This window comes from Lasioglossum baleicum, chromosome 4, assembly GCF_051020765.1.
Source record: "Lasioglossum baleicum chromosome 4, iyLasBale1, whole genome shotgun sequence".
Lineage (NCBI taxonomy): Eukaryota > Metazoa > Arthropoda > Insecta > Hymenoptera > Halictidae > Lasioglossum > Lasioglossum baleicum.
In genome coordinates, this window is record NC_134932.1 from 7,342,275 (window position 1) to 7,354,648 (window position 12,374).

The 12,374-nt window shown below is 41.0% G+C and overlaps 2 protein-coding genes across 4 annotated transcripts; both read left to right on the plus strand.

Annotated features, from left to right (window-relative positions):
• The first annotated feature begins 6 nt into the window (after window positions 1-6).
• Window positions 7-2,984, plus strand: LOC143208134 (uncharacterized). Of its 3 annotated transcripts, none has more exons than XM_076422259.1 (5): window positions 7-214; window positions 472-873; window positions 949-1,153; window positions 1,247-1,462; window positions 1,542-2,089. In XM_076422259.1, the coding sequence occupies exons 1-5, from the start codon at window positions 145-147 to the stop codon at window positions 1,789-1,791; spliced, it is 1,143 nt and encodes a 380-aa protein (XP_076278374.1). In that variant the 5' UTR covers window positions 7-144; the 3' UTR covers window positions 1,792-2,089. The 3 variants fall into 3 exon arrangements, with proteins under 3 accessions (XP_076278374.1, XP_076278376.1, XP_076278375.1); XM_076422261.1 differs by having other exon boundaries at window positions 92-240; window positions 1,542-2,090; XM_076422260.1 differs by having other exon boundaries at window positions 197-315; window positions 1,542-2,984.
• A 432-nt stretch (window positions 2,985-3,416) lies between these two features.
• On the plus strand, window positions 3,417-12,363 carry LOC143208121 (uncharacterized). The gene is made up of 2 exons (XM_076422214.1): window positions 3,417-3,670; window positions 7,630-12,363. Exons 1-2 carry the CDS (start codon window positions 3,643-3,645, stop codon window positions 11,532-11,534), a joined length of 3,933 nt encoding a protein of 1,310 aa, XP_076278329.1. The 5' UTR covers window positions 3,417-3,642; the 3' UTR covers window positions 11,535-12,363.
• The last annotated feature ends 11 nt before the right edge of the window (window positions 12,364-12,374 follow it).

A 12,374-nucleotide genomic window follows, 5' to 3' on the forward strand; every position in this document is an offset into this window, starting at 1 on the left:
TTAGAAATCAAAGCGCACTTCCGTCACGACGATTGAGAACACGCCAACTTCCGGCTCGAATACTTGAATGTTTGGAATGGTGTTTTAAAATGTGGTTCCGTTGCATTTCATAAGATAAAAGAGTACAAAGAGTTTTCACCGAAAATGAAAAGGCCAATCGATGCGATTATTGAAGACGTAATTGTAGATTCGGACAAGGTTCAACCGATTATTGGTATCGTGCACATAATCTTACAAAAGGCAATTTACATTTAAGACAACTCATGTTTGGTACCCTTTTTTATGATATAAAGGAACATAATTTTCAAACAACTTGTATGCATCTTCCTTATATTTTTCAATTGTTTGTGCACACTTATTCTACTGTTATACTAACTGAATTTGGAGGGATAACTTCATGAATTTGTCGATATCAGACGTAATCCATAGGTTAACTTCGACAAAATTTCATCAATAATTCTTTTTTTCCAGTTAATTTCCAAAATGGAGAACTCAAGGATGATGAGGCTAAAAAAATGTCGTGCGGATTATTCTATGATCAGGAAAAAAAGAAAAGGACATTGGCTCTGTCAAATGGACAGATTGTTTACAGAGGTTATCAACCCGACACAAGCCAAGACTTGATGCGCACTATGCTTGTTCTTCACAATAAAAAGACAGGTAGAGTTCGATTGGTCCAAGCTGAAAGATGGCAAGTGTCTCCGATACTGGAAAAACCAGTGGTATCGGATAGCGATGTCTCAAATGAGCAAAAGATCTCTATATTGAATAAACAGTTTGGGTCGAAGAAGGTGAAACGAAGAACAGAACAGTTAGAGAAAATGAAAGTGAATGTTGAGTCTGTTAAAGAGCAATTAGAGCAGACAGTAATCAGTAAGACCCTATTCTAGTATCGTGTTTATTAATTTAACAGAACATTTTTTACCTGTACATTTATTTTGTTTGTAGATGTCGAAATCGATAGAACTGATTTGTCAATGCAGTTACCAGACAATGATTACATTATAAATAATGCTTTGCCAGAATGCAATAGACAAGCTAATAATGTGAAAGATGTTTATAATATATACGATATCATACCGCAGGGTAAGTTAGAAACTTTATATGACCAAGCGGCAGAAGTCCTACATGAAGATTCCGATAGTTTAGAAGGGTATGTTTAGTTTTGTAAATTAATATGTATAGATTTCAAATATTAACAGCAGGTATTTGATTTCACATAAATGTATTATCATGTTACATTTAGGAGGACAAAGTTCTTTAATAGGACAGTGAAGTTCCTGCGGACAGACCCGGATAATGTCAAAAAGGCCGCTCTACTGCTTTACATTCAAGCAGTTGCAACATGGTTAAATATGCCAATGAAAGATGCTAAAAAACGAGGTATCGAAGTTTGTAAAGTCTCTCAAGAGGTGAACTCGCATGTAATAGATATGTATAGCGTACAGAGTGCTACTGGAAGGTATGTACATAAAAAGTAAACGTATTAGACAAAAAATTGATGCCTATATAATCAATTTAAATAATAAAATTATTTACAGATTGAGACCAGCCAGTGTCAAAGACAAGGGTGTGATACACTGCATGATTCTAGCATTAACAATTTGTAATTTCATATTAGATATAGAATTGTTTGCGACAATATTTAGTCATAGGATGGGTTTAAAGAAAATAACAGATCTCGCTAGAATTATTGGCTCTTTGCCAACCAAGGAAGATAAAAAAATTATCACTTTGAAAGTTCCATTGCCGCCGCCAGCAGCTGTTATAAAGAAAGGCAAAAAGAAATAGTTTTAAGACGAGTAGAATTTTCAATATGTTTGTATAAATAAAATATGCTTAAGTACTATAACACTTTTTGATATCGTGAAACAAGTAGGTTTAAAAATTAAAGTATATCTATTTTTAAATAAATAAATATATATATTTATTAGTGTATTGTCTTGAACATAATTCTAATCTATATGAAAACAAAAACTCGTACAACTCGTGTATGACTCAATCCAATACGTTTATGTACAAGTGTTAAATATTACATACATTTATTTTATATGCGGACAAAATGATCAACAGAGATCGAAATACAAATCTGATTGCCAAAAATTGCTTCTTACATGTCTTGAGTGATTTATATTTCAAACCATATATTCGAACGCAAATTTCCTTCCGAATTATGACAAATCAATTTACGACAGAACAGAAACGGGAAAGGAATAGAAGATTAAATGGAGTACACACGGCTGCAAGGAAGTAGGGTCTCCGTGGGAATAGTAATGGGACCGCGAAGAGAAAGCAAAACAGAGAAACAATAATTGTATTCACATAATGCGTGGGAGGCTCGAGGAGATCGGTTACAAAGGAAAGAGAGGGGGGGATGGATTTGGAACCGATGATTAAACAATTTTAGACTAATCGTAGACCGTCTATCGTGGTTAACGGAGGGTAAGGTCGAGGAAACTGGCACGTTGGCCGGCCCTGAGCGACTCCCCGCAATGTGGGTCGTCGTCTAACTGTTCCACGTACCGTTCTGTCGACTCGGTGCCGTCCATTAGTCAGATACCACTCCTTCTCTTTCTCACCTCCGTCATTGGTAGCCGAGAAACGGCGGAGCATCTCGTCTCGTCTATTCCTTCCTCATTCTATCGACAGCCGCGGCACGCCGAAGAATCTTTCTCCAATCGATACTCCGCGAAACCTTAGAAAGTTTGTCCCTGTTCCTTTTCCATGTTTAACGGGATGAGATCGGAGTCCTGATGCAAATAATCTTGATCTTTCGTAAAGATATCCTTGACCACCAAACTGTATCGAGAAAGGTGACTTTTTCACTGAGATTCTTGAAAGCGGCTACAGAAAACGGGAGATGATTTTAGTCTTTTTGTTTTCATGGGGACTATTTAGAGCGAAGGATCATTTTCTTTTTTTGGCTGCTATATCGGATGACTGACACAGAATTTTACAGTTGCGAAGTTCTACTTAACGTAATATTAGAAGCAACAGGACAATATTAAGTGACTTCGTTTCCATTCAATATAAATGTAAGGAATACTCTAAAACTGTTCTTGATATTATAATATTGGAAATTGATCTATGTTAGCAGAATTCGATTACGTAAGTTAATCGTATGACCCATTGAGGACTCAATGTTCCCAAGATGTTCTTTCTGCTATCAGCTAAGCGTGTAATGCTACTTATGCAAAAAGGTATCGAAAGTTTTTCCAATGCTCCGTTCATTTCACGAAATTGATCCTATTAAAATTCAACGGCGTACTTTCATTCCGTGGCGAGTGACGTCGGCTGATAGGAGAATCTTCCTGAAACATGTTTTTCTTTCGTCGGAATTTCCTCTTGCTCTTGTACCATTTCGTTCGCGGGCCTTCCACCTCTTCGCCCTCTCGCCGTCACCTCGTTGTCTTCCTGCTACCACCTGGTCGCCGAGGCACCTCAGTCGACGTGTGACCTTCTATCAGGGCTACGGGGCACCGTGGACACGTCACACGCTGAATCCTCTTCGTGGTGGCCGCGGTCCGATTATCTTCCCTCGCGAGAAATAAGAGCCGAGGGTGCGGACAGTTCGCATGGGGCTGTGAGTGATCAGAATTCCGCCGAGACCACGTCGTTTCCTCGACGACTGGAGAATCGTTTATGATCTCGATCCCATCGATCGGTCAAGGTAATTTGTTCTTCATCATTCAGGCAATAAGGTAGCAGGCAACAACAAGTCGCGAAAAATTAGAATGAACTCTCTTGAATGCCTTCTCTTCTTGCCTTATTTAACAGGCTGTGAATTTGACTTTGTTCCAAGCACCGCATCGACCTAAATTTTTTGATAGCAACGTACGAACTTCAATTTATTTTAATGAGATTGATAACTGGACTGCGGATCTTTATGCATTTATAAAAGAATCGGTTGGGTGAAATATAAAACAGTCAAAGATTCGAATTTCAGAACGTTGTAATATTAATTTTTTCTAATGTAACAAAGTCATTAGGGGATAAAATCAATTTTTGTTTTACTTCTGCCTCCCACAATTAATACAGAACATTTTTATTTTGCATAAAGTCTATTGGACTGTTCAATCTTTTGGTGCATACTCCCGACTGACGATGACGATAATGAGTGGACTGCGGATTTTATGCATTTATGACAAAAATGAGTTCATACATTCTTTAATTAATTATTTATTTAATGGATTAATATAAATACGTTATTTTAAATGTATACGATTATTACGGGAGAAGTTCCTATGTGACATGCAATTGATGTAGATCATTTTTATTTTGCATAAAGATCGGTAGTCTAATAACGAGTTTGGGGGGCTGCTTTCAAACTACTCAAATATCGTTCCTCATGAGTAATGTCGATCAGGATACAATCTTCTCCCGGGGGCAGCGTACAATTAGAATATTCTGCAATCGCTGTACCGTTATAATTAGGCCGAGTTTGCGTTGCATTAAAAGTCTCAAACCGTTCCTTGCAGCAGTGCAAAAACACGCGCGATAAGCACCACGTTCGAACGCGTTAAAAATTGAATCTGGAACCGGTTGCTCGCTCCGATTTGCATCGGTCAACAAGCGTCCCTTAATTAAGAAAAGAAAGCAAAGGCTGATGCTGAAAAAGTTCTCGTTAATCGATCAATAACTCAACAGTATTATACATTTTGTTCCTGGTACGAATACCGATTGTTCTCTTCCTGCTTCTAGGTCGAAACAGAAAAGAATGGTACAATTACCTCGTCTCTTCCTTTTTATTAATTCATTTTTATCAAATCATTATCCGTATAACTAACAATATTGTCCATAATAATGCTGATTGCTTTTACGAACTAAATATTGTGAACTAAAAATTGTGAAGCACAAAAAAAAATTCGCGCGGCATTCAACGTCAAAAATGGCAAACTCTGTCTAAAATTATAGTGTACACATCTGTGAAATTTCGTCCGAAGATACGTTATTTATTAATATATATAGTAGTTCGACTTTTAAAGTTATATTTTATCACATTCCACGCGAAACCGTATACTGTATGAAATGCATATTTGCGGGCAAATTGTGTCGCATCATTAAATGGAACGTCCCCGGCTCGGCAGTAAATAAATTATAAAATTTGAATATCGTTTCGGAGAAGGAGGTCGAGAGAATTCTTTCTGCGGCGGTGATCACGGAAAAGCGGATGATTCATGACCCTGTACCCGAAACAGCTCTTGAGGATGAAACCCCGAAACCGAGAGGCAAAAGTGGGTCATCGGCGAGCATTGCACATGAAACAGAAACGTTTCTGTTTCGTGTGCCAGTCACCGAGCCGGTCACGGTCACGAACATCCTAGTCGTGAATATTATGGTCATGGGCAGCGAGAGACCTTGGACGATTTCATGGACCTCGAGAGAGTTGTGCGTTCGGGTCGATGGACGTGTACCAGTTCCTTCTTCCTGTCCACCCACGCGAACACGTGTTTGATTCTGTTTGTCAACGTTATTTCGCAATTCTCTCTTACAATTCACAATAATCTATAAATCAATGAGTATCCTATGCTTCACGTTTTTTCTATCAATCATCTATGCCCGAGATTATTAACTTTTATGTTAACAATCAAGATTTCCAATGGTGTCCGTCAAGCCTGAACTATTTGTATTGAAACCTTCCATTTTATGCTCCAATATGGATCCAAGAGACTTCGCGAATTATCGCATTTATTAAATTGATTTACTATTTAATTCGTTAATCTGTCTATATTATACTGTATACTATACTCGATCCGAGAAACCAGTCGTGTTCGAATTAGCAAGATGGTAGAGGATGCTGGAAATAAAAGTAGCAGAAATAGTAGGAAACTGGGATAAGATAACAACTTGTACAGTTACCTATAACTCTGGAAGTATGTGCGGTTAAGTCATGTGCGTATTACGTTCCTAAGAAAGCTTTCAACTTTTCTTGAGCATTCATCGTCGCAGAATTCTAAAATGTTTCGAACTTTTCCGACCTATTTTTCGAATTTTACTGCAAATTGGGACCATTTTACCGCAAGCATCGGCCGATCATCGTGATGATCGATTCGACAGTGATCGATGCATCTTTTTCGATGTAAGTTTAAGGTCAAGAGTAGCTAGTATCGGGGCCAACTAAAATAATGGGCGAGATTCGAGCGTGACCGAAACACGAACATGACAATCCTTTTTCTTCTTCATTGTGTTTCGATTTCGAGTCATGCAGAGAACGAGCTAAGTACCGGCATCAACACGGATTGTTCATCGTGGAAATGTCCCGGTGAAACTCTCGTCCGTGACAAAGCGGAATTTCCTCTCGTACGTGTCGCGGTCTTGTCTCCGCCGTGACAACGAAAGCTCCCTCGAAAGTGCGAGTAACGAAATGCTAATGCCAAATACAGCAATCGAGATTGCGGCGGAACCTCGACAAAAGGTTGCTGGAATGCCGCGTGAGAGAGCACAAACGCTCCGAGGAGGGCACTGATGAAGAAGAAGAAGAAAGAGAGAACGGCAGGGACCCGTTACGCGTTGGAACTCGATTCCGCTCGATGAAAGATGTAGCAGCTTGTCCCTGTTTATCATTCCATTGTGGAGATGGCTCGCCACGCTCAGGAGAGCCCGTTAATTACGAGCAGAAGCTGAACGTCTTAAAGACCCCGCAATTACACCGCGGACAATGAACGGTAATTGCGGGCAACTGACGATTTCAGTTTTACACGCGATCAACGAGCTGGATTCCCGTACCGCTAATTGGATCGTTCGCAACTCGGAGTGTTTAAGAGGTGCTAGAAAACAATTCGAGATTTGCAAAGTGAAGTATTAAGAGTTCGTGTTGAGAAGAACATGCTGCACAGACACGAAATCAATTTAGATATTATTTCAAAATGACCAATGAAATTCATTACTAATTCCATTGTTTTTAGAGTGTTTGAAATTGCCTATTAGATAAGACGGTTCATGAAATGGTCCTTATCAAGGAAGAAGAATACTTAAGTTTTTTCAGTTGTACATATTGTTCGATTGACGATAACTTGGAATGATTTCATACAAAGACTGCTGACGCGTTTACAGTACAAGACAAATCCGGTGGGCGTACCATGAATCGTGCACGTATTCCGCATGCACGTTCGTAACCATGTCCAGAGATATTAAATGTAGGACGCAAGGGAGGACGGTATTCTTTTCCGGCCCCTTTTACTTCACCGCTTGATAAACTCGTAGCCCAGAAACACGCGGCACGTGAATACTTAGCATAAAGCTGCGCACAGTATGAAATTTGTTAGGTACCGATTAAAAGTTATACAATCCTCTAGGCAACTACTAGATTTCACATGGAAATAAACATTAGTTTAACCAAATCCATTATATGCTTATTTTTCATTCCAAGAGTAAGTTTTCGGAAAATAAAACGAAAAAACGATTTACTATAGTAGAATAGCTGCACCAAATATTAAATAGAACATCATCTTTTCAAGTCGCAACTATTCTGTTCAAGTTTCTTCAATTCAGAAGTGCATAGTTCTACCAATCTTTTCTCCTTTCATTTAAACGTCTTGGTACAAATAAATGCATTACTTTATGCACACAAATATTTATATATATATATTATAAATGATGTGTTTGATTATTTGTGCGATACTCTTTCAGATATGGAGAGAAGGATGCAGCTCAATTCATGCATACTGATGCTCGCCATAGCCTGCGTGGCAGGCACGTCCTCAGAATACTTGATGGGTGGTCACATGGACAATAATCCACCTAAGTCCCTACTAGAAGAGATCGAATCTTCTCCGCCTTTGGCAAGAACGTCGCAACTGGATGACCTTGACCTGGATCTCAACACAGAAGAGAGCACCGTTGCCCTGTCGACGACGAACGAAGAAGATCCTTTGCGTTATCACTTCCCGTACCCTTTCGCCTTCAACGGCGGCAAACCGTTCTCGCTAGAGAAAGATCCGATCACCGGGAAGATTGATTTTGAGAAAGCACCGCCTGTGAAGGCTTTGAATTATACCACTCGTTACCAAGATTACGCGAACGACGATGCACAGATCAACAAAGATTTCTCGAAGGAGCCTACCACTTATTTGAAGAAAAATATCGAAAGCAAGGAGACAGTGGATGTCAGTCCTAACGAAATCAATCCCTATCGGCCAACTTTTCATGATTTCCTTAATCTTCCTGTTCACTATCCATCCGACGTGTACGGCAAAGATAAATATCCGCTGATATCCAGTTCCTACGCGAACACCAAGGTTCAAAGTGGCTCGAACAGCTACAGTACCTACAATCATAAACCTTATCATGGAGAGACTGTCCTCTATTATCCAACTAGGAAGCCGTACGTGCCAAGAACGACTGCATCAACAACTACCGTGGCTCCTAGGACCACATTGTCTACTACACCTACCAGTACTACTACCACTTCCACCACAACAACCACTACAACTCCTAGACCTACGACAACTACAACAACTACTACTAGTACCACTACCACTACTACTACAACTCCTTCTCCACGCACCACTGTTTCCACATCCACAAAGGCACCCGCGATAACTACGTGGAAACCCCCGATTACTACTCCGAAGCGATACGTGGATCACTCGGATGATTACGAAGACATTCTGCCAATAGAAAAGCTACAATCTTCTATGTACAATAAGAATCAGCAAGGACAAAATAATATCGTTCAGAATAGGGATCCGCAAATGAAACCTATCACGATGGGCGACAATGAAATGCATCACGATGAATACATATATGGTTATGATGATTTCAGCGAAGAAGATATGAAGGACTACAGCTCGGTGAATCAACCGACTAATGAAATCGTGAGGACTAGCACCTTACCTACTACGATTCCCACTGTTCACAACATATCGACAACACCTAGAACACCAGAAACTACCGCAGTTACTACACCAAGCACAACTATCGCGCCGTCGACAACACCACCTTTTGTTTTCACAGCTTCTTCGCCAATACCTCAAGAAAGTACATACCAAAGTAATCCATTGGCATTCCAACCGAGACCACAGCGTCCAGTGACTTCGATGCCTTTGGACAATGATCCTAGGCTCCCAATAACTTTTGAAAATGACCATCGAAGACAAGGCGTAGACAATGTTATTATCAACCATGGTTACAGGCCAAATCCGATCGTTAATCAGAGGCCGAATGGCTTAGGTGGAATCTTGGGTACTCCAGAGAGTACTAGTAACATTGTTATACCACCTGATCAAGACACAGTGTCCTTTGTTCTTGGTAACAGACAGAACGTGGAAGGTGGCTACTACTCGTCGGCGATTGGAGAGAATCTCTACGGTGGTTCATGGGGAGTAGACTCCTCTTTCAGACCCCCGTATGGTTCATCGATCGACAAAGGTAATTACGATCCACAGTTACACCAGGAAACGATTGGACTGCCATCAGTTTCCATAATGGATAATAATCCTATTTATTCCGCTCAAACGTGGAGACAACCAATTCCTTCCGCTGCCCAAAAAACCAACAATGAGATAGAACCATCTAGAACTCAAGGTACACTCGTGAAAGGCACGGTACTCCTAGAACAAGCAGATGATAAGAAAGACGACAAAGATGTCAACTATGTAGTATTTCCTAAAGACGAACCCAAACAACCTGTAGAGGAGCACATCGTTGTGATAAACGAGGCTGACGGAACTGTACACGAGATTACACCATCTTCTACGACGAACAAACCTGTCAGAGTAGATTTACCTGCATCCGACGATGAACATTTGCCACAGCTTTCCGAGAATTTGACACCTCCCGCGGAAAGGCCGAGACCTCCATCGCAGTTTTACTATCACTACCATCACGGGGGTACAGTGAGACCTGATCATCCAAGACCGCAAAGGCTACCACTGCCACCACGTGGAAAGCAGCCACCGATGCCTCCTCCTTCAGACCTGGGAATAAGGAGACGACCTTATCCTGACTCCAACTTGCCAAATATTCTTCCACAGTTCAGACCCAATGCGAAAACATCTCATGGACACCGTGGTTCAGAATCGATTGGTACTATTCCAGCAGGACAAGCTTATCCTCCAAGGGTAAGGCAACCCGTGCAGGTTCATCCTCCTACACGGAGACCCTTGCCTCCACCACCGTCTTATCTTCAGAGACTGAATCCTCCACCACCACCGATTCATGCACTTAGAGTCGCGAGTGCATCTTCCACAAAATCTGAGAGCGTCGTTCCGCCTAGAGATCCGGAATCCGCGGTCAAGAGATTTCGTCTCCCGACGGTACCAGCTACCTCCAGAGGGGAGGAGGAAGTCAAATCGCTTCAGAGAATGTCCAGCCAAAAATTGCGGTTGGAAGAGGAGGAGAGGTCAGATCGTTACTCGGAAGAACCTCCCCAGGTGCCACCCAGACCTCCTCTGTTCCCAAAACGTAGAACGGCTGACCCGCCGCACGTCGCCACCCTTCAAATGATTCAACAACATGGAAATTTCGAGGAGGACAACGCGGAGTCGAGTCTACCCCCTAATGCACCAACTGCGCATGATGAATCAGACGAGATTGTGACCGATCAAGAGGCAGACAGAAGGAAGTTTGATAGCAGAAAAACAATGGCTGAACCTCCAGTTTACGTAGTGTATCCTGTGAATACTGCGGTTAACATACACCCTGACGACTCCAGAGAAAAAGATGAAAGTGTTGTTGTAGGGACGCGTGGTCCCCACAGACCACTCCCACCAGAAACACTTCTCAAGGACAACGAAGATCAAGAAATGGACGAAGAACAGAGTCCTCCAATTCATAGTTTATTCAGTGGACGACCCGTGGTCCTTGATTTCCCTTATCCCTTAGAACGACCTGATCCTTCTGTTCTTGCAAGTGGGATGATGGAAACCCCTATATTGGTTCCTAGTGATCAGCGTCAGAAGGAAGAACCTGTGAAAGAGAACAGTGAAGAGAAAGATGACAAAGACTCTAGCGCAAATGTAATACCCTATTTACAAGACTTCGTTCCTTTCCCGGCAAGGAAAAACGATGTCATCTCGGCGACTCTTCATAGGCTGCCATCTTCGCCATCTTCTACGCCAATCGCTTATGTCTATACACCAACAGCACATGCCTCTCACCGTCTTGACGTCGACGTACGAGACGAAGACAACCCGAAGACTGATAGTAACGAACAGAAGCCTGTTTTGTTGCCTTCGCAACAGCCATCAAGTTCCTCCAGTTCGGCGCCTTCTCCACAAAATTTCATGGCGCCGTTCGTCGCCAGTGTCAGCGCCGAAGCACCTTCTAAGAATGGCTGGAGCGTTGTCGTAGAACCCACTCTAAATAGAAAATCGGATGATGTTCATGACTTATCCGAAGACACTTCGAATGCGGAAGAGACACAGACAGAGAAGAATGAGTTCGATCCTGAGAACTTCAAACCCCAGTTGTTCGGTGGGTTCAAACCAATTTACGAGTTTCCCGCAGAAGATGTAGACAGGCTAGAACGGAGGGAGTCCAGCGAAGTGGATTCAGAGGCTCCGGTCCAGGAGTCCGCTGGCCCAGTTGTTTGATGAAGGAATAGGTTTAATGACTAGAAAATATGCTACTTAAATGAGTATGAATACCTTAGTTTCGAGTATTTTGTTATCGCAGCGTCCCATTTGGCATTATCAGCCTCTGACTCAGAAAATAAAGTTTTAATACACTTCATAAACAATTTTTGGAGTACAAGGGTTTACGTTAATAGGTGTAATGTATAAAAGGATAATGCTAATTGGAACGTTTAAAAGCAAAAAAAAAAGATAGAGAAATCAAATATCTCGAAACTTTGCGCGTTGGTGATTGGGAAGGTTTGTTGTCTTCGCGGGGGATCAAAGTTAATTATACAAGTCTGAATATCAAGCGATTGATAAATCGAACTGATTCAATTGGGACAGGACGATTAAATGTAACGGGGTGCAAGTTTCGTTCCCTTAGACTGAGTACTAGTTACTAAAATGGGTCATTGAAACTATGTATACAATTTTATATGACATAAAGCGATAAACTTAAGTTCAATTCAATCAGTGTGAAACATTTTTTTATGATAATACTTGCACCACTTTGCATGTAATCATCGTTAACATAATCGAAAACGCTGAACATAATCATCGTACCAAGAGAAATCGTCATATTTATATTAATTTATCTGCTTTAATATAGGTTACATAATAATTTATAAAACATCATCCAAGTACACGTTGTCATTTTTTGTACATGTCAATTCGTATTTATACGCATTTTCGCACGGTCAGGTCAGTGCGAATGATGTAAATTAAATTATTTATTTTATTGCAAACTTGTTGAGGATTGCACTTATATAATAAGTATTCATGCAATAAATCATTCTTAACATGTCTACTTTGTGTCCA